Source organism: Triticum aestivum, chromosome 1D (assembly GCF_018294505.1).
Source record: "Triticum aestivum cultivar Chinese Spring chromosome 1D, IWGSC CS RefSeq v2.1, whole genome shotgun sequence".
NCBI classification, from domain to species: Eukaryota; Viridiplantae; Streptophyta; class Magnoliopsida; order Poales; family Poaceae; genus Triticum; species Triticum aestivum.
Window position 1 is genome coordinate 282,580,256 of NC_057796.1, and position 18,163 is coordinate 282,598,418.

Consider the following 18,163-nt stretch of genomic DNA (forward strand, 5'->3'; position numbering starts at 1 on the left):
AAGATTATGTCCTAGAAGCACCGCTAGGTGACGCACCCATCCCAGAGAACCAAGACGTTATGAACGCTTGGCAGCAGCGTGCTGATGATTACTCCCTCGTTCAGTGCGGCATGCTTTACAGCTTAGAACCGGGGTTCCAAAAGCGTTTTCAGCAACACAGAGCATATGAGATGTTCGAAGAGCTGAAAATGGTTTTCCAAGCTCATGCCCGGGTCGAGAGATATGAAGTCTCCGACCCGCGCTTCAATTTGGAGTTTGCACCCCTACCCCTCAGCTCTTGCCAGTAGCCTTCTAGTGCATCCACTCTGCTGACCCGCGCTTCAATTTGGAGTTTGCAGCACCCACCGGAGTTCTCCACCATTGCCCGAGCCACCGTCCGCCGGAGAAAGTGTCGCCGTCGACGTGGTGCTCTCCGTCGGTCAAGTCCACCACCCACCAACGTGGAAGAACACACTGAACCTCTTGGTACCCTCCGATCCCTCTATCTCGCCGCGGTTCAACGCCGGCGACCACCGCAGCCTTCGGGCGCCGACAAGCTCCGTTGGCCGTTTTTAAACCTGACGTGTGGACCCCCCCCCCCCCCCCCCGTCAGCCTCTCTTCTTTCACCCGCGAACCGTTTTCTGAAAGCGCCTTCGGGTAGAGTGCGTTTTCTCTTTGGGCTGGCGCATTTCTTTCCGAACCGTTTTCTGTTTTCTCAGTTAAGCCCCTGGATCTTCTCTGTTTCATCACAGATTAGTCCCTGGACTAAAACCCTTATAACTTTTTAATAAAAGATGATTTTTGATTGATTCTTTTTCTGACAGTCTTATATTTTTGTCTAGTTTTTTTATAGTATTTATTTGGAACAAATTTGGAACAAATTTTATGCACGCGATGACTTTCACATTAGTGTACGTTTTCGCTATACCGTAGGTTCCGGAGGAGGTGGCGGAGCCGCGAACTTCGCCGAGCTAGACTCCGACTTCTCCGAACCAGGCAAGCATGTTTGAACCTTCTATATGATAGGTGTTTTACATGTTTGCTTGAATAGTTTGTGCATGGCATATGAGCATCGGTGAGTATCTCGTTGCATGTAAGGCAACTATCCGTGTGTTCCGAAGTTACTGTGATCTCTGTTGAGAGATGGCCTAGTCATGTGGTGACATGAAAGGCAGTAAGGTGGTATTGTTGTAGCATGCCAGCCTTACGACATCCGAGAAACTCCGACGTTAACGTGGACTGAGTCACGTTATCATTCTTCCCCTTCTGTGCTGCCACATGTTTTCTGCCAAGAATACGGTTTAGTAAGTTGTTAACCTCTTTCCGTGTACACACCAAATAGAGGGGCCGGGATGAGGGTTCCATGGCCCTGGATTAAAGCCAGTCATCCGGTCAGGGGGCATGGGTGTTTCCGGTTGGGACCGAGAGGGGGGCACCCCTTAGAGCGCGCGTATATAAATTTGATCCCATGCTACACGAGGTTGTAGCCTCCCCGTCTCAAGGTTTTTCTTGAATGTTGCCGAGGGTGATTCCTGGCTTCGGAATGTTGAATGGGTGTGTACTGGTTAGATGTGTTTCTTCCAAAACACCGTAAACGGAGCTAGTCCCCGTGACTACTGAAATCCGTTGGCTGTGGTTAAAGTACAAACTCTGCAGAGTCAAATCCTTCCGAGTCATCGTATCCATGGTCAAGGACCGTGGCCAGTATATCCATATCTATGTCAATCCCAGTGGTAAATCCCCGGTGAACAAGATTGAGTGGTATACCCGTTTGAATTGTTATTCCTGTGGATGGACTAACCTTTATCTTACCACGTATCTAAAAATTCCCTTGTTGTGATATTAAATTCATGAGCTACTAAATTATTAAGTTTTGATATAAGCCCTTTATGTGATGTCGCTCAAACGTCCGACTGTGGCATGCTTGTCATTTACTTTCAATATAAGCCCTTTATGTGATGTCGCTCAGACGTCCGACTGTGGCATTCTTGTCATTTATTTTCAATATAAGCCCTTTATGTGATGTCGCTCAGACGTCCGACTGTGGCATGCACTGTTATTTATTTCCCCATTATAAGCCCTTTATGTGGTGTCGCCTTGACGCCCGACTGCGGCATTGTTATTCTTTTTGTATCCTTTCGAGGAGTCATTCAGACACTCGATTGGCCCTCAGTATTACTTTGGGATTTCGGGAGGACTACCGCCCGACTTCTCTTTTTTTTCCCATGCATGATTATCTCATTGTCTGAGTGCGCTTGTTAATCTGTTCATATGCATCATGTTTACATTCGTTATATCTTATGTCCGAACTGTCTTGCGAGTACTTTCATAGTACTCACCTGGCTTGTTGATTTGGCCAGATGTTGACGAAGGCGATCTCATGGATGAAGAGTTTGATAGTGAGTCTGATGCCTAGAGGAGTCCCAGTCAGTCCCGTGCGATCCTGGATATTGGTCACTTGTATTATATACGCTTCCGCCACCCACAATAAGTATCCTCGAGCCTCACTCCGACGCTCGAAGAGCTGTTAGCTTTCAGGAGTCATGTCACCCACTTCGCTGTGATATTCCCACCACCGCTTTTATCGTGAGTTAGTAGTTATGCCACCCTATCCGCCTTTATGTTTTATTGGCGTGTTTGTAATAAATTGTTGAGCAGTCTCTGCTCAACCTTGTATTATATCTAGTACTCCTGGTTTTTCTTCTGTGATCAAGATATTGTCTACCAGTGAGAAGGAATTCTTCCTTACTGGTCCGTAAAAGGGATCGATTTCTCAATAAATATTTTTATTGGAAAACCGGTCGTGACAAAATGTGGAATAGTTTCACAACTCATGCCGCCTGGAACACCTCAGCGAAATGGTGTGTCCGAACGTCGTAATCGCACTCTATTGGATATGGTGCGATCTATGATGTCTCTTACTGATCTACCGCTCTCATTTTGGGGCTATGCTTGAGAGACTGCCGCATTCACTTTAAATAGGGCTCCATCGAAATCCGTTGAGACGACACCGTATGAATTATGGTTTGGGAAGAAACCTAAGCTGTCGTTTCTAAAAGTTTGGGGATGCGATGCTTATGTCAAGAAACTTCAACCTGAAAAGCTCGAACCCAAGTCGGAAAAATGTGTCTTCATAGGATACCCTAAGGAAACCATTGGGTATACCTTCTACCTCAGATCCGAAGGCAAGATCTTTGTTGCCAAGAACGGGTCCTTTCTGGAGAAAGAGTTTCTCTCGAAAGAAGTAAGTGGGAGGAAAGTGGAACTTGATGAAGTACTAGCTCTTGAACCGGAAAGTAGCGCAGCTCAGGAAGATGTTCCTGTGGTGCCTACACCGACTAGAGAGGAAGTTAATGATGATGATGATCAAGGTACTTCGGATCAAGCTCCTACTGAACTTCGTAGATCCACAAGGACACGTTCCGCGCCAGAGTGGTACGGCAACCCTGTCTTGGAAATCATGTTGTTAGACAACGGTGAACCTTCGAACTATGAAGAAGCAATGGCGGGCCCAGATTCCGACAAATGGCTTGAAGCTATGCAATCCGAGATAGGATCCATGTATGAAAACAAAGTGTGGACTTTGACAGACTTGCCCGATGATCGGCGAGCGATAGAAAACAAATGGATCTTTAAGAAGAAGACAGACGCGGATGGTAATGTTACCATCTATAAAGCTCGACTTGTCGCTAAGGGTTATCGACAAGTTCAAGGGGTTGACTACGATGAGACTTTCTCACCCGTAGCGAAGCTGAAGTCCGTCTGAATCATGTTAGCAATTGCCGCATACTATGATTATGAGATATGGCAAATGGACGTCAAAACGGCATTCCTTAACGGCTTTCTTAAGGAAGAATTGTATATGATGCAGCCGGAAGGTTTTGTCGATCCTAAGAATGCTAACAAGGTATGCAAGCTCCAGCGCTCCATCTATTGGCTGGTGCAAGCATCTCGGAGTTGGAACATTCGATTTGATGAGATGATCAAAGCGTTTGGGTTTACACAGACTTATGGAGAAGCCTGTGTTTACAAGAAAGTGAGTGGGAGCTCTGTAGCATTTCTCATATTATATGTGGATGACATACTGTTGATGGGAAATGATATAGAATTCTTGGGAAGCATAAAGGCCTACTTGAACAAGTGTTTTTCAATGAAGGACCTTGGAGAAGCTGCTTATATATTAGGCATCAAGATCTATAGAGATAGATCAAGACGCCTCATTGGTCTTTCACAAAGTACGTACCTTGACAAGATATTGAAGAAGTTCAATATGGATCAGTCCAAGAAGGGGTTCTTGCCTGTATTGCAAGGTGTGCAATTGAGCACGGCTCAATGCCCGACCACGGCAGAAGATAGAGAAAAGATGAGTGTCGTCCCCTATGCCTCGGCCATAGGGTCTATTATGTATGCCATGCTGTGTACCAGACCTGATGTAAACCTTGCCGTAAGTTTGGTAGGAAGGTACCAAAGTAATCCCGGCATGGAACACTGGACAGCAGTCAAGAATATCCTAAAGTACCTGAAGAGGACTAAGGATATGTTTCCCGTTTATGGAGGTGACGAAGAGCTCGTCGTAAAGGGTTATGTCGATGCTAGTTTCGACACAGATCTGGATGACTCTAAGTCACAAACTGGATACGTGTATATTTTGAATGGTGGGGCAGTAAGCTGGTGCAGTTGCAAGCAAAGCGTTGTGGCGGGATCTACATGTGAAGCGGAATACATGGCGGCCTCAGAGGCAGCACAAGAAGCAATCTGGGTGAAGGAGTTCATTACCGACCTAGGAGTTATTCCCAATGCGTCGGGCCCGATGACTCTCTTCTGTGACAACACTGGAGCTATTGCCCTTGCCAAGGAGCCCAGGTTTCATAGGAAGACCAGGCATATCAAGCGTCGCTTCAACTCCATTCGTGAAAATGTTCAAAATGGAGACATAGATATTTGTAAAGTACATACGGACCTGAATGTAGCAGATCCGTTGACTAAACCTCTCCCTAGAGCAAAACATGATCAACACCAGAACTCTATGGGTGTTCGATTCATCACAATGTAACTAGATTATTGACTCTAGTGCAAGTGGGAGACTGTTGGAAATATGCCCTAGAGGCAATAATAAAATGGTTATTATTATATTTCCTTGTTCATGATAATTGTCTATTGTTCATGCTATAATTGTGTTATCCGGAAATCGTAATACATGTGTGAATACATAGACCACAACATGTCCCTAGTGAGCCTCTAGTTGACTAGCTCGTTGATCAATAGATAGTCATGGTTTCCTGACTATGGACATTGGATGTCATTGATAACGGGATCACATCATTAGGAGAATGATGTGATGGACAAGACCCAATCCTAAGCATAACACAAGATCGTGTAGTTCGTTTGCTAGAGCTTTTCCAAATGTCAAGTATCATTTCCTTAGACCATGAGATTGTGCAACTCCCGGATACCATAGGAGTGCTTTGGGTGTGCCAAACGTCACAACGTAACTGGGTGGCTATAAAGGTGCACTACGGGTATCTCCGAAAGTGTCTGTTGGGTTGGCACGAATCGAGACTGGGATTTGTCACTCCGTATGACGGAGAGGTATCTCTGGGCCCACTCGGTAATGCATCATCATAATGAGCTCAATGTGACCAAGTTTTGGTCACGGGATCATGCATTACGGTACGAGTAAAGTGACTTGCCGGTAACGAGATTGAACAAGGTATTGGGATACCGACGATCGAATCTCGGGCAAGTAACGTACCGATTGACAAAGGGAATTGTATACGGGATTGATTGAATCCTCGACATCGTGGTTCATCCGATGAGATCATCGTGGAACATGTGGGAGCCAACATGGGTATCCAGATCCCGCTGTTGGTTATTGACCGGAGAGTCGTCTCGGTCATGTCTGCATGTCTCCCGAACCCGTAGGGTCTACACACTTAAGGTTCGGTGACGCTAGAGTTGTAGAGATATTAGTATGCGGTTAACCGAAAGTTGTTCGGAGTCCCGGATGAGATCCCGGACGTCACGAGGAGTTCCGGAGGTAAAGATTTATATATGGGAAGTCCTATTTTGGCCACCGGGGTTTTTCGGTATTGTACCGGGAAGGTTCTAGAAGGTTCCGAAGTGGGGCCCACCTGCATGGGGGGACCCACATGAACGTGGGTAGTGGGGGCAAGGCCCCACACCCCTGGTCAAGGCGCACCAAGATCCCACCTAAGAAGGAATAAGATCATATCCCAAAGGGATAAGATCAAGATCCCTAAAAAAGGGGATAACAATCGGTGGGGAAGGGAAATGATGGGATTTCTTTCCCCCACCTTTGCCAACGCCCCAATGGACTTGGAGGGCAAGAAACCAGCCCCCTCCACCCCTATATATAGTGGGGAGGCGCATGGGAGCAGAACCCCAAGCCCCTGGCGCCTCCCTCTCCCTCTCGCTGAGTTTGGCGAAGCCCTGCCGAGATCCCCGCTGCTTCCACCACCACGCCGTCGTGCTGCTGGATCTCCATCAACCTCTCCCTCCCCTTGCTGGATCAAGAAGGAGGAGACGTCTTCCCAACCGTACGTGTGTTGAACGCGGAGGTGCCGTCCGTTCGGCGCTCGGTCATCGGTGATTTGGGTCACGACGAGTACGACTCCATCAACCCCGTTCACTTGAACGCTTCCGCTTGCGATCTACAAGGTATGTACATGCACTCTTTTCCCTCTCGTTGCTAGAAGACTCCATAGATTGTTCTTGATGATGTGTAGAAATTTTTTAATTTCTACAACGATCACCAACACTACGGTAGGGCGTCGACTGCAAATAAAATTTTCCTACGCGCAGAACAACCAAGAACGTGTTACGGGAGATGGATCACAGATCGTTACCACTAGACGTGCAGTGTCGTGCAGCGAAAGAAGTGTTGGGGCAGCGCGTCCCCGTGGATCGTCTCCTCCTCGTCCAATCTCTCTGAAACAGCCGGTCGTCGGATCCCACGTACAGGTTCGCCGGAGCGGCGCAAGTGCACCGCCTCTAACAGTATCCGCGCATGCAGGAGGAACACCGTGCGGCGGACTGCTAGGTCCGATCACACAGTCGGCGGCGAGTGGAGGTGGCTATTCGCAACACATGCAAACCCTAGTGACAGCGCCGAAGCAATCAACACATGCAAAACCAAGTAGGATCACTTCTGACTCGTGGAGTCGGACCCGGCCTCACAGGTTCCTTCCCTTAAGCGCGCGACCCCTTAGGTTCTCGTTCACTTGGGCGTGAGTCAGATCACAGCCGACTCGGCTAGTCGATAGCGACCTCTAGCAAAGCGTGCCGACTCCAAGTGTCTGATGAAGCTGGTTAGGCGAACCCGTACATCACACTTATGTTCCCTTTGCAACACGATATATGTCGTTGGGCTCAAGGCGAGTCTGTCATCCTTGTGCTAGCCCGACCTTTTTCTCTTTCCAGTGATGCCGACAACAAACCGGATTATCTCATAATCCTAATCGCATGGCCATGATTATCTTGGTCGGATCATACGAGGGCCCAGAGTATATCTCTCTTGTTCAGAGGGGCAAATCCCATCTTGCTCGACCATGTCTCGCAGCATGCGTCTGGACAAGTCTGAAACCTACATTTGTAACTACCCAGTCACGGAGTAGCGTTTGATTGGCCCAAAGCAAGTCTGTCACCATCCCGAGTACATGCGCCAGCTCAGGTCTTAGGACATAGAACGTATGTTGTACTAGAGACTCACAGATGACATATCGCTGCGTCTCATAGTTGGGTCTGTCCGACTCGGACCTTATCTCAACTCGGATCCGACTACGTCGAGTCCGACCAGATCCTTCCGAGTCCATATTATCCGCTTAGCATCCAATGCTCCATGGCTAGTGAGACCAAGCCATCGACCGTGTTATATGCTAGTCTAGTCGGCTGCACGTTCACACATGCCTTTCAACTAGGGACCTTTTAGGATAGTCATCATACAATGCATAATCCCACAAACAAGTCATGTACTTGTTGATACACATCATTGATAATGTCCAACGACTATCTTTATTCATAAACACATAGAAAATATCATAATACATGATTGCCTCTAGGGCATATCTCCAACAATGTATTTGGCAACTGGCTACATGAGATTGATCACAAGTTTAGAACTCTTCTCAGGGTGGGAGCGCTTGCCATTATTTGGTCGCTTTGGCTATGTAGAAATGATAAAAATTTTAACGATAAAAGTACTTCTCTGTTGCAGGTTATCTACAGATGTACCGAGACTCTTTCTTTATGGTCCTCTCTACAACGTGTGAAGAACCAAGACCTTTTTATGGAGGTGTGTACACGATTAGAGGATACGGCAAGGGATACTTTTATCCAACATGGGTGGCAGCATGATCTTAGGATTGGCCCCCCTCCGCTTTAGGCGTTATACAGACACTAAGTTTCTTTGTATTTCGCCTTTCTTCGTTTGTGCGAGAGGACCTTATTTGGCCGTGTGCATCTTAATTATACAGAGGTCGGGTGTAATGTTTAATCTTTTAAGTAATAAAGTGTCCCTTTTCGAAAAATATGTTTGCTATTGCTAGGTTGAAGTTTTATCTACGTAAAATGTTGATCACCGTTGCAAGGGTTGTATGAATTTGGGGGCGGGCACGAGGAGGACCAGTGTGGAAGCACGGAAATGTTGAAGCACATAAATGAGGGGTTTGGTGTTAAATTTGACCAGTCCAGTGTAGATGCTCTCACTTGGATGTAATTTTGTGGCTGGTCTGATTGTCCAACGAGCGACATGTCAAACCAGTAGTGAGACAGCTAGGGCAGGCAGGCAGCAGGCCCAGTGGCTGGCAGAGACTGCGTGGTGTACCCACGAGTAAACAAAAAACGAAAACGCACTCAGCCGAGACAAGAGAGTGTGTGTCGGCCTGCTTCTCCATTCACAATTTCACATCCCCCTCCCGTCTCCGCCGAGCGCTCCCAAAGTCAAAGAAAACCACGCTGCAACTTGCTAACGAATTCCATTGCGTGCGCTTCCCGTCCTCCCATCCCCTCCCCCCTCCCACCACCTCCGCTCCTCCGCCCACGCCAATCCTCCCAAATCCACCGCCGCCGATCCGCCCAGATGGACCGCAGCAGCAGCAGCAATAGCGGCGGCGGACACAACCCGCACCTCGGCGTCAACAAGCTCGGCCGGAACATCCGCAAGGCGACGCCGCCGCCGCCCCCTCAGCAGCAGCCGCCCCGCCCGCCGCACCCCCAGCCGCAGGTATACAACATCAGCAAGAACCAGTTCCGCGACATGGTCCAGCAGCTCACCGCCGGCACCCCTTCCCCTCCGCCGCCCCAGCACCACCACCGCCCCCCTCCGCCTCTCCAGCAGCAGCACCAGCAGCAGTCCAAGCCCGCATCCATGCGCCTCCAGAAGATCCGCCCGCCCCCCATCTCCACCCCCGTCGCGCGGCCTCCTCCCGTCCACAACCACCACCAGATACCAAACCCTAACCACAACCCCGCCTTCCACCGCCCCCCGCACCCGCACCACATGCCCATGCCTCCGCCGGGGCCCGCCTGGGCCGACTCGCCCGTCTCTGCCTACATGCGCATCCTCGAGAACTCCCTCTTCAGCGCCACTCCTCCCGGGGCTGCCGCCGCCGCCGCCGCCGCCGCTCATGCTCACGCCGCGGCTGCAGCAGCAGCTGCCGGACGGGGGCCTCCGCAGCACCCTTATCACCCGCCCCCGCCGCCGGTGCCGTCGCCCGGGATACTCCCTTCGCCGACCGGATTTCTCAATTTGCTCTCGCCGACGCCCAGGTCGCCCTACCCGCTCCTCTCGCCGGGGTTCCAGCAACCTCCTCCGCTCACGCCGAACTTCCCCATGTTGTCGCCGCTGCCAGGAACAGGGATCCTGGGGCCAGGGCCCATGCCGCCGCCGCCTTCGCCAGGGCTATGGTTCCCGCAGTCGCCGTCGGGGCTGCTCTCACCGTCCGGATTCTTTCCATTGCTGAGCCCACGGTGGAGAGATATGTAGCATGGGTCAGCAGTCGCCCCTGTAACATTTGACGGTAGGGAGGTAGCTACAGTGATGGGAATTGGTTCATCCGACGGAGGTGAAACAGGTGGGTTGTAGCTCTCGACACCACTATTTGTTGCTGTTAATTGCTGCTGTGCGGTTAGCATCATTCTGTAAGGCTTTGGTAAAGGCTGTTGGTTACATATTTGTAATTGTATAACTGGGGAAATTTTCAATTTATTCACTTTCTTGGCTGCAAAAGGAGGACAGTAAGAACTGGGAATGTTGTAGTGTAGATTCTTGAGTGGCTAGGCTTGAAACATGTAATTGTAATTTTAGTTAAAGAAAGATGAGCTCTTTCTGACAAATGTTTCGCTCATGATTGCTGTTGGTATGCCTATTCAGGGAACATAAATTTTTTCCCCTTTTCTTCTACTTGTATTTTCGAGAGGGAAGGTAACTTGTCATTATATCATAGCCCAGCTTATCTGGAAATTAACAATCCAAGTACGATTGAGGTTTAATGCATCAAGGGTATGTCTATTTCTTCTTGGGAGCGTCATGTTATCTTGCGCTAGACATGCTCATACAGTCATACTCCCTCCGTCCCAAATTACTCGTCGCTGAAATGGATGTATCTAGAACTAAAATACATCTAGATACATCCATACGTGCGACAAGTAATTCGGAACGGAGGGAGTACATGAGATAAAGTTTGTTAGTGTGGCCTGAAGTTTATTGACTTCGTATACATGTTATCTACAATTTAACATCATGATAGGCAGTAGTTTAGTCAGCATTATTACTGATATCTGCATGATAGCATCGTATGCATCCTGTCCCTTTAGTGTTTTGAAGCAGATCGGTTGTTTGGCAACTTTGGTCAGTCACATATCCCTTTGTTGTATGCACAATATAATTGTTAGCTTGTATATATAAAATTAGACTTCCTTACTTCAACCTCAGTGCATGGTATGCACCCAAAGAAACATGTTCTTGAAGAAGATAACCTTTCCATAACTAACTTTATCAGTCAAATACGTGTTCACAGCTTTTGTAATTTGGTTGCAGACTCAAATCTTAAAGATGCAATGTTTGGTGTCACACCGCTTGACCGTTCTGCCCATTGGAATGTGAAATTGCCTTTATAGTGAATATGTAGTTATCTCTCAGATGTCTTGAAAGGAATAATTATACAACGCACTGCTGCAATAGAGTAGCAGGACTCTATAATCAACAATCTGTCGGTTCTGATCTGTACATATCTTCAAGTGTTTTTACTGGTAGCAACCATGCATGTCATGTTAGTTAGCTTACAAGTGTTCAAAATGTTCTTACATGTTGTCGTAACCGTAAACATCTGCTGGTAGGTGTGTTACATTACTTTTTGGGCTGAGGACATGTTTGAAGTTCCCTCCAGATTGATGTGTGGGACCATTGTAGCTTCATCCAAGTTTGTTCTTTCTGTCCTGAAAGCACCAGGACAATATATAACACATCTTATTATTGATACGGCCCTATTGTACCTGTGAAGTTTGAGACAACTGCTGAAAAAAAGAAGAGGGAATCTAAGCTTTGCTAAAAAAAATAGTCCGAACTACCTTTGCTGAATTATATCTAAGCTGAACAGGTCATGGCGTGTCCGTGTGAAGAACAATTAGTTTGATCATATCTGTGACCGTCCAATCAACCGGAAATTTCGCAGCTATTCATGTCTCTGGTCAGATAAAGAAGGGCTAATTCCAGTAAGCATTAGTTAGATCGTGTACATGTATTTGTTTTTATGAACAGTTGACTTCTGAATGAGCAACCTGGTTCCTTGTGTGTGGACGCATGAACTCGGACAGTAGACTAAACTGTGTGTTGCAAGCAACTCTGTTGATCTGGCACTAACCTGACTAAAATAAAGAAATTGAAGTGGCTGTCATGGTCTCATCATCATGTGTGTTTTTATCTCTCAGTTCTTGTGAAGAAATCAGCGTGCACCTCCAAAAGAGAGCGAAGAATATGGGAAAAGGCTCAGAGATGATGATGGTGATGTGCCTTGCTCCGCACACTGACCTGTTGATCCATCCATCTGCTTGCTTGCTATTGTTTGATTGGCAGCCAACAATAGTTTACCAGGGCTACTGGCTAGGCCAGATGTTCTTCAGCAATTATTGAATGAATCTGGAAGAACATATAAACCGAAGGACAAAAACCATGGGCAGAAATCCATAAGCTAGTTAATTGACCCATTGGATGGCTCCAAGAGGCATGTAGATCCTAATCCCTTGAGATGTTTGTGCAGCTGGAGACGACAGGGACATGCCATCCATCCTTGGTGGTGCAGAAATCTTTGACCTGGGCTGGAGGCTAGATACTGAGCCTCCCAGCATTTACTGGTAACATTCTTCAGCCTTAACTCCAGCTTTACTTTCCTGAACAACTTGAACTGAACCTCTTTTTCCTGTTACCTGAAAGCCCCCTTGGATGAACGTTACAGTTAGTGGGAAAACAAAACCTGCTACGTAGATATTCTCATAGCTAAAGTCCAGAACGTGCATGATAATACAAGCCCTTAAAATAAGATATCGAATTTGACATTTAGCATCTTATATAATATAAATGAATGGTTGCTGAACCGATGAACCCTGAATGTGCCGCCAAGGTACAGGAAGAATATAACTAAATGACAGGGATAGAAATACAATGCAAGTGGCTTTTCTCTTTCTTTCTCTAGATAGTGGGCACAGCTACTCGCGTCATGTGTCCTTTTATGGTTCACACCTCCACTTGCTACAACCACAGTAGTTGAAAACTGTTCAAAAATTCAGAAGGAAAATAGTGACTTTTTTTTAAAGAAGTAGTGACAGTTTGAGTTTCTAGGCTAGGAGCCTAGGAGTGTTTGTTCAGCTTGGTGAAGTGAGCTTTCTTCTTCAGCATGCTCCCGAATTTCCTCAGCAATGCCTTCTTCTTCTTCTTATGGCTGTGATGCTCCTGCTTGAAAGATGATCTCGGTCCATGCATCAGAAGGCCACCCATCTGATCTGCAGCTCCGTCTTCTCCCTGTGAATCGATGTCATCGTCGTCGCTCGACTCGGTGTCTACGCCATTGCTCATCATCCCTTTGCACAGGTCATCTTCTAGGATCTTGCTGTTCTCCATGGAGTTAGCCTCCACTGACACCTCCTCTCTTTCATGTTTCACCTGCCTGACCGTCTCCACTTCCACATGCTTGATCTCCTCGAGCACTTGGACGATCCTGTCGCTGTTCCTGCGATCTTGATGATCGCCTCGCGCGGCGTTGTCCATCGGCGAGCACATCATCTTCCGGAACACATTTGGCTGCTTCTCCGGGCTCCGACCAGCCGACTGATCTCCTCCTTTCATGGCGGTGGCCTCTACGAGCATTGCAGCCAGCTCGTCGGCCTTCGCTCGTGCAGCCGCTTCCCTCGTCCGCAGGCCATCGTTCTCCCGTGCGATGCTCTGGAGCTCCTCCTCCTTCTCGGCCAGCGTCTCCTTCAACCTCAGGCTGCTGATCTTCTCTTCCTCTGCCGTCAGGTTGGCCTCAGTGATCTTGGACTCCACCAGCCTCAGCTTGCTCTGCAGCTGCACCATGTTATCCTTGGCATCCTTCGCCTCGTGCTCCGCGGCTCTCTGTGATTGGAGCATGGTGTCCATCTCCAGCTTGACGAGTAGTGTGTTGGACTTCTCAGCACTCCTAGCTGCCTCTTCCTCTCCGGCTTTCCTCGCCGTTGCCTCTGCCAGCAATTTCAAGGCTTCGTCGGCTTTCGCCAGAGCGGCCTCCTCTCTGAGCCGCAGCTCAGTGACTTGATGACCCAAAGCAAGCACCTCCTTCTCCCTGGTTGACAGCAGATCCTTGAGGCGTGAGCTCTCGGCTACAATTGATTGTTCTGCACTCGAGCTTGCGGCATCCATCAATTTTGAGGCTTCATCGGCTTTCGCCAGAGCGGCCACTTCTCTGAGCCGCAGCTCAGTGACTTGGTGATCCAAAGCAAGCACCTCCTTCTCCTTGGTTGACAGCAGATCTTTGAGGTGCGAGCTCTCGGCCACCATTGATTGTTCTGCCCTCGAGCTTGCGGCATCCATCAATTTTGAGGCTTTGTCGGCTTTCGCCAGAGCGGCTGCCTCTCTGAGCCGCAGCTCAGTGACTTGATGATTCAAAGCAAGCACCTCCTTCTCCTTGGTTGACAACAGATCCTTGAGGTGGGAGCTCTCGGTCACCATTGGTTGTTCTGCACTCGAGCTTGCGGCATCCATCATGGTACGGTTGAATCCTTCTTCCAGTTGATGAACCAGCTGTGTTTTCTCTGCCTTGAGCTCCTGCACTTCCTTCTCTGCAACTGCAAGCGACTCCATGAGCTTGCTCATTTCTGACTTGACATAGCTTGCCTCCTCCTCTGATCTCCTGAGCATTTCTGCAAACCCGACCTCCTTCGACACCCGATCATCCTGTAAAGTCTTGGCTTCTGAACCCAACCTCTTGACTGTTTTCTTGAGGTAGTTGGATTCATCAAGAATCAACTCGTACTTCTCTTTTACATTCTTGGCCTCTGATTCCAGCATCTCAACCTTTTTCTTCAGGCAGTTGGATTCTTGAAGCATCAGCTGGTACTTGTCTTCTGCGGTCTTTGTCGCGGTCTTCATCTCGGATATCTGAAGCTGTGCATGATCCAGCTCGATCTGCTTTGCCAGGACCCTCTCCTTGGCTTCTCTTGCTTCTGCTGACACCTGACGTAGAGCAGCTGCTACGTCTTCGACGCCTTTCTTGGCCTTGTTCCTCTCCTCCCTGGCCTCATCGAGCTCCTGCTGAAGCCTCACCTTGTCTCCGCCGAGCACGCCGACCTGCGAGCTCGCTGCCTTCTCATTGCCGACAACCTGCCGATGTGTCTCATTCAGTAGCTCGTGTTCAAACCTCAGTCTGTCAATGGTAGCCTGCAGTTCAGATGCCTCCTTCCTCACGATGTCGAGACGCCTGTTCGTCTCGAGGAATCCTTCCTTGTACTCGCTCGCTTCGCCTTCTGATGCTGCAGCCTTCTCTGTCAGCTGGAGGAGCTGCGACTGTGCTTCCTTGAAACTCTTTGTCAGCGACGCCAGTGCCTCCTCGTTGGATTTGTTCCGTGAGGTGATCGCCACTAGGCGATCTTCCAGCGCCGCTGCCTTGGTCTTCCACCCTTGCGCCGACTGGTCTGCATCGATCTCTGCCCTCTTGGCGTATGCAATGTCGACCTTGAGCCCCTCAACCACTTCTTCTGCTCTGACCAGCTTCTCCCGAAACGCCATTGCTCTCTGGAGCTCAGCTCGCAGCTCTGAGGCTTCGGACCGCAGCTTGTCGATGATCTCTTCTGCTCCTTTTTCTCTGCTCTCCGTCTCAGACTTGAGCCGGGCCACCTCAGCCATCAGGATCTCCATCCTTTTTGCATTTCCGCGTGTGGTCTTCTCGGCCTCGTCGGCACGGCTGAGTGCCGAGTTCTTGGCCTGTGCGGTCACCGCCAGCTCACCCTTGGCATTCTCGAGCTCCTTAGTCACCTTAGCGAGGGAATTGACGTCCTGGGCATGGCGCTTCGTGACGTCGGCGTGCTTCCGCTGCCACTCCTCCTCCTTCCTCCGGGCGAGCTCGATGCTCGCCTGCTCCCGCTCGACGGACTTGAACCTCTCGGTCTCCAGCGCCTCTTCGGCTCGCCGCTGCGCGGCGAGGGACTCCTCGAGCTTCTGGTAGGCCTCGTCGGCCAGCGTCTTGGTGAGCACCAGGTCGTCATGGACCTGGGCTCTGTCCCTGTCGATGTTGGCCAGGTGCTCCCTGGCGTTCTTGAGGTCCTCCTGGACGAGGTTCAGCTGTGCCTGCAGCTCCGACGCCTTGCCGATCCTTGGCTGCCTCTGGAAACACGAGAAGATCAGTCAGTGGCGCATGAATGGAATGACAAATATCATGATTTTTTGTTTGTGTTTCGTTGTCTCACGTCGGGAGTTTTTTGTCTCACGTCGGGGGTAGTAAAGGTACGGTTCGGCGAGGCCTTGAAGTTCGACCGGCGTTCTCCTGGTGATGGCTTTTGAGCGGCGTCGATGGACTTGTCGAGTGGAGCGGTGGCGGCGGCACGGGCAGCATTGTGCAGTGGGGAAGGCGCCCTGGCCTCTGCTGCTTGCTTGTTTGATCCTGGAGCAGCAGGTTTGGCTAGCCTGCTCACTCTAGGTGCTGAAGCATGAGCCCTGCTGTAGTTGGAACCGGAACTGGAACTAGCTGGTTCCTTGTGGTTGGAAGGTTCAGACAGACTTGCCCTGCTTTAATTTCAGCAAGGCCAGCGTTAGATCATGCAGAGTTTCTATTAAAAACTAGTCACTCCGATCCATATTAATTGTGGCTTATTTAGCCAAATCTGTTGGAGGGAGTACTACTACTAAGGACTATCTATGGAAAGGAGCATGAAAATTTCATCGAGGGTTTTGGCAATTTGTACGGCGTTCGTGAGCTAAACGGCTGAATTTGTTGAAACCAGATAGTATGCTGAGAACATAAGAGAAAATGGACATCTCAAGTCCTTAAAAAGCAGAAGATGGACAAGTATCACTTACTTGGGCTTGGATGCGAGCATTGCTGAGTAGTGCCAGAAAGCAGAAGCAACCTTGAGCTTGGACTGCAGCAAGGCTAAGCGAGCTAGCCCCCTGTTGAAGTTCGCAATCTCGCGCTAGCTTAACTGCTTGGAGCCAACCGAAGCTGAGACATATGCATGAAGGAGAGGATGGGCGTGAGATTGAACAAGAAGGATGCGATGGTGAAGACGACAGAGTGGCATGCATGTTTGTTTGGGTGCCGGCAACCTGGGGTGGCACTCGTCTGCACGTCCTTCCTATGGTCATCAGTGGAATGAAATGGATGCCGTCGTGCGTGTCACCAAGCTCCAGTTTTTTTTTCTTTTGGAGGGGAACCAAGCTCCAGATACAAGTCAGCCTATAAAGCCCAATTAAAACTTTTTTTTGAAACATCAAGCCTTTTTCTGAACATCAAGCCCAATTAAATCTTACACTCACAAGCCGAGCAGCTAAAGGGTCCCAATCTAGTTCTGATAAGAAAAGAGGCCCAAAGTCTGACGATCCTCTGTCCAAAGATACTTCCACGCAAATGCTTTACGCTGATGTGGGATTGCTTGGTGCTTAAGGTCCACCCACCGTGGCCAGTCGCAGCGCACGCGTTATTCTCGCTGGCTGACGCACACCCATACTTGGCTCTAACTTAACTGACTCGAAGTAAGAAAGAAGCATCTCTAGGAGCACTCCAACATATGTAAAAATAGGACAGATGTTCAAAATACTATGTTAGGGCATTTGAACCTAAAAACGGTGCTTCAACAACTGCCCTATCTCTATCTCATGCTGCAAAAATTTTGGGCAGCCCCAAAATTTTGCCCCAAGTGCTGCAAATTTGCAGCAGCAGCGTAAAATTTGTGTTATGTGTGACAAGGCATGTATGTGTAACAAGCCCACTGGTTTCATCTCTATGTTTCATGTATGTGTGATGATGAACAATTTGGTGTTATGTTTGATGAACAATTTGTGTTAATTTTGATGTTGTGGCTTGATGAACTATGTAATAAATATGTACTATATATGTTATATTTGTTTTGAATTCATTTGAGATGAGCTTGATATTAATTTGTTTCAATATGCATGCAATTGTGGAGAAGCAAAACATAGTTGGGCATGCTGTTTTACATCATCTACTATGACAGAATTTTTTCTAAAACTTTTTTTGAGTGCCCAATTTTACCAATCTATTGGAGATGCTCTAATGCCGCGAGTGAGAGGCCTTGTCTGCTTTTGAAAATACTTCTTTACGCGTTAATCTGCAAAAAATCATTATAAAATGAAAGAAAAAGAAGGATGAAAACGTTAGCATCCAAAAGGAGGAAAACCAGTAACAACTCTAAGGTTTATCTTCTCCAAAAATAAAAATCCTAAGGCATCCTTTGGTTCACAGGACAGGAATATCATAGGAATAAGAAAATCATAATAAGTAAGGTGACATGCATCTCAATTTCTACGGAGAAATAGATGCCACTTGATTTATATGATATGTATTTTTTCATTGAGTCTAGGCTAATATTTTCTTTTTTGAAGGATTGATTCCTATCCTACATAGAAACATAAATCCATTCCTACAAACCAAAAGGCCCCAAAGAATTTTTCCTACAAAATCTCTA

General features: G+C 48.3%; 2 protein-coding genes across 2 annotated transcripts; one reads left to right on the forward strand and one right to left on the reverse strand.

The window, feature by feature from the left end:
- The first annotated feature begins 8,873 nt into the window (after nucleotides 1-8,873).
- On the forward strand, nucleotides 8,874-10,333 carry LOC123181480 (VQ motif-containing protein 9). Its single transcript, XM_044593745.1, has one exon. It carries the CDS (start codon nucleotides 9,078-9,080, stop codon nucleotides 9,981-9,983), a length of 906 nt encoding a protein of 301 aa, XP_044449680.1. The 5' UTR covers nucleotides 8,874-9,077; the 3' UTR covers nucleotides 9,984-10,333.
- A 2,192-nt stretch (nucleotides 10,334-12,525) lies between these two features.
- Nucleotides 12,526-16,744, reverse strand: LOC123181478 (WEB family protein At3g02930, chloroplastic). Its single transcript, XM_044593744.1, has 3 exons — nucleotides 16,539-16,744; nucleotides 15,929-16,247; nucleotides 12,526-15,845 (listed from the first exon to the last, which is right to left on the reverse strand). Exons 1-3 carry the CDS (start codon nucleotides 16,556-16,558, stop codon nucleotides 12,843-12,845), a joined length of 3,342 nt encoding a protein of 1,113 aa, XP_044449679.1. The 5' UTR covers nucleotides 16,559-16,744; the 3' UTR covers nucleotides 12,526-12,842.
- Between the last annotated feature and the right edge of the window lie 1,419 nt (nucleotides 16,745-18,163).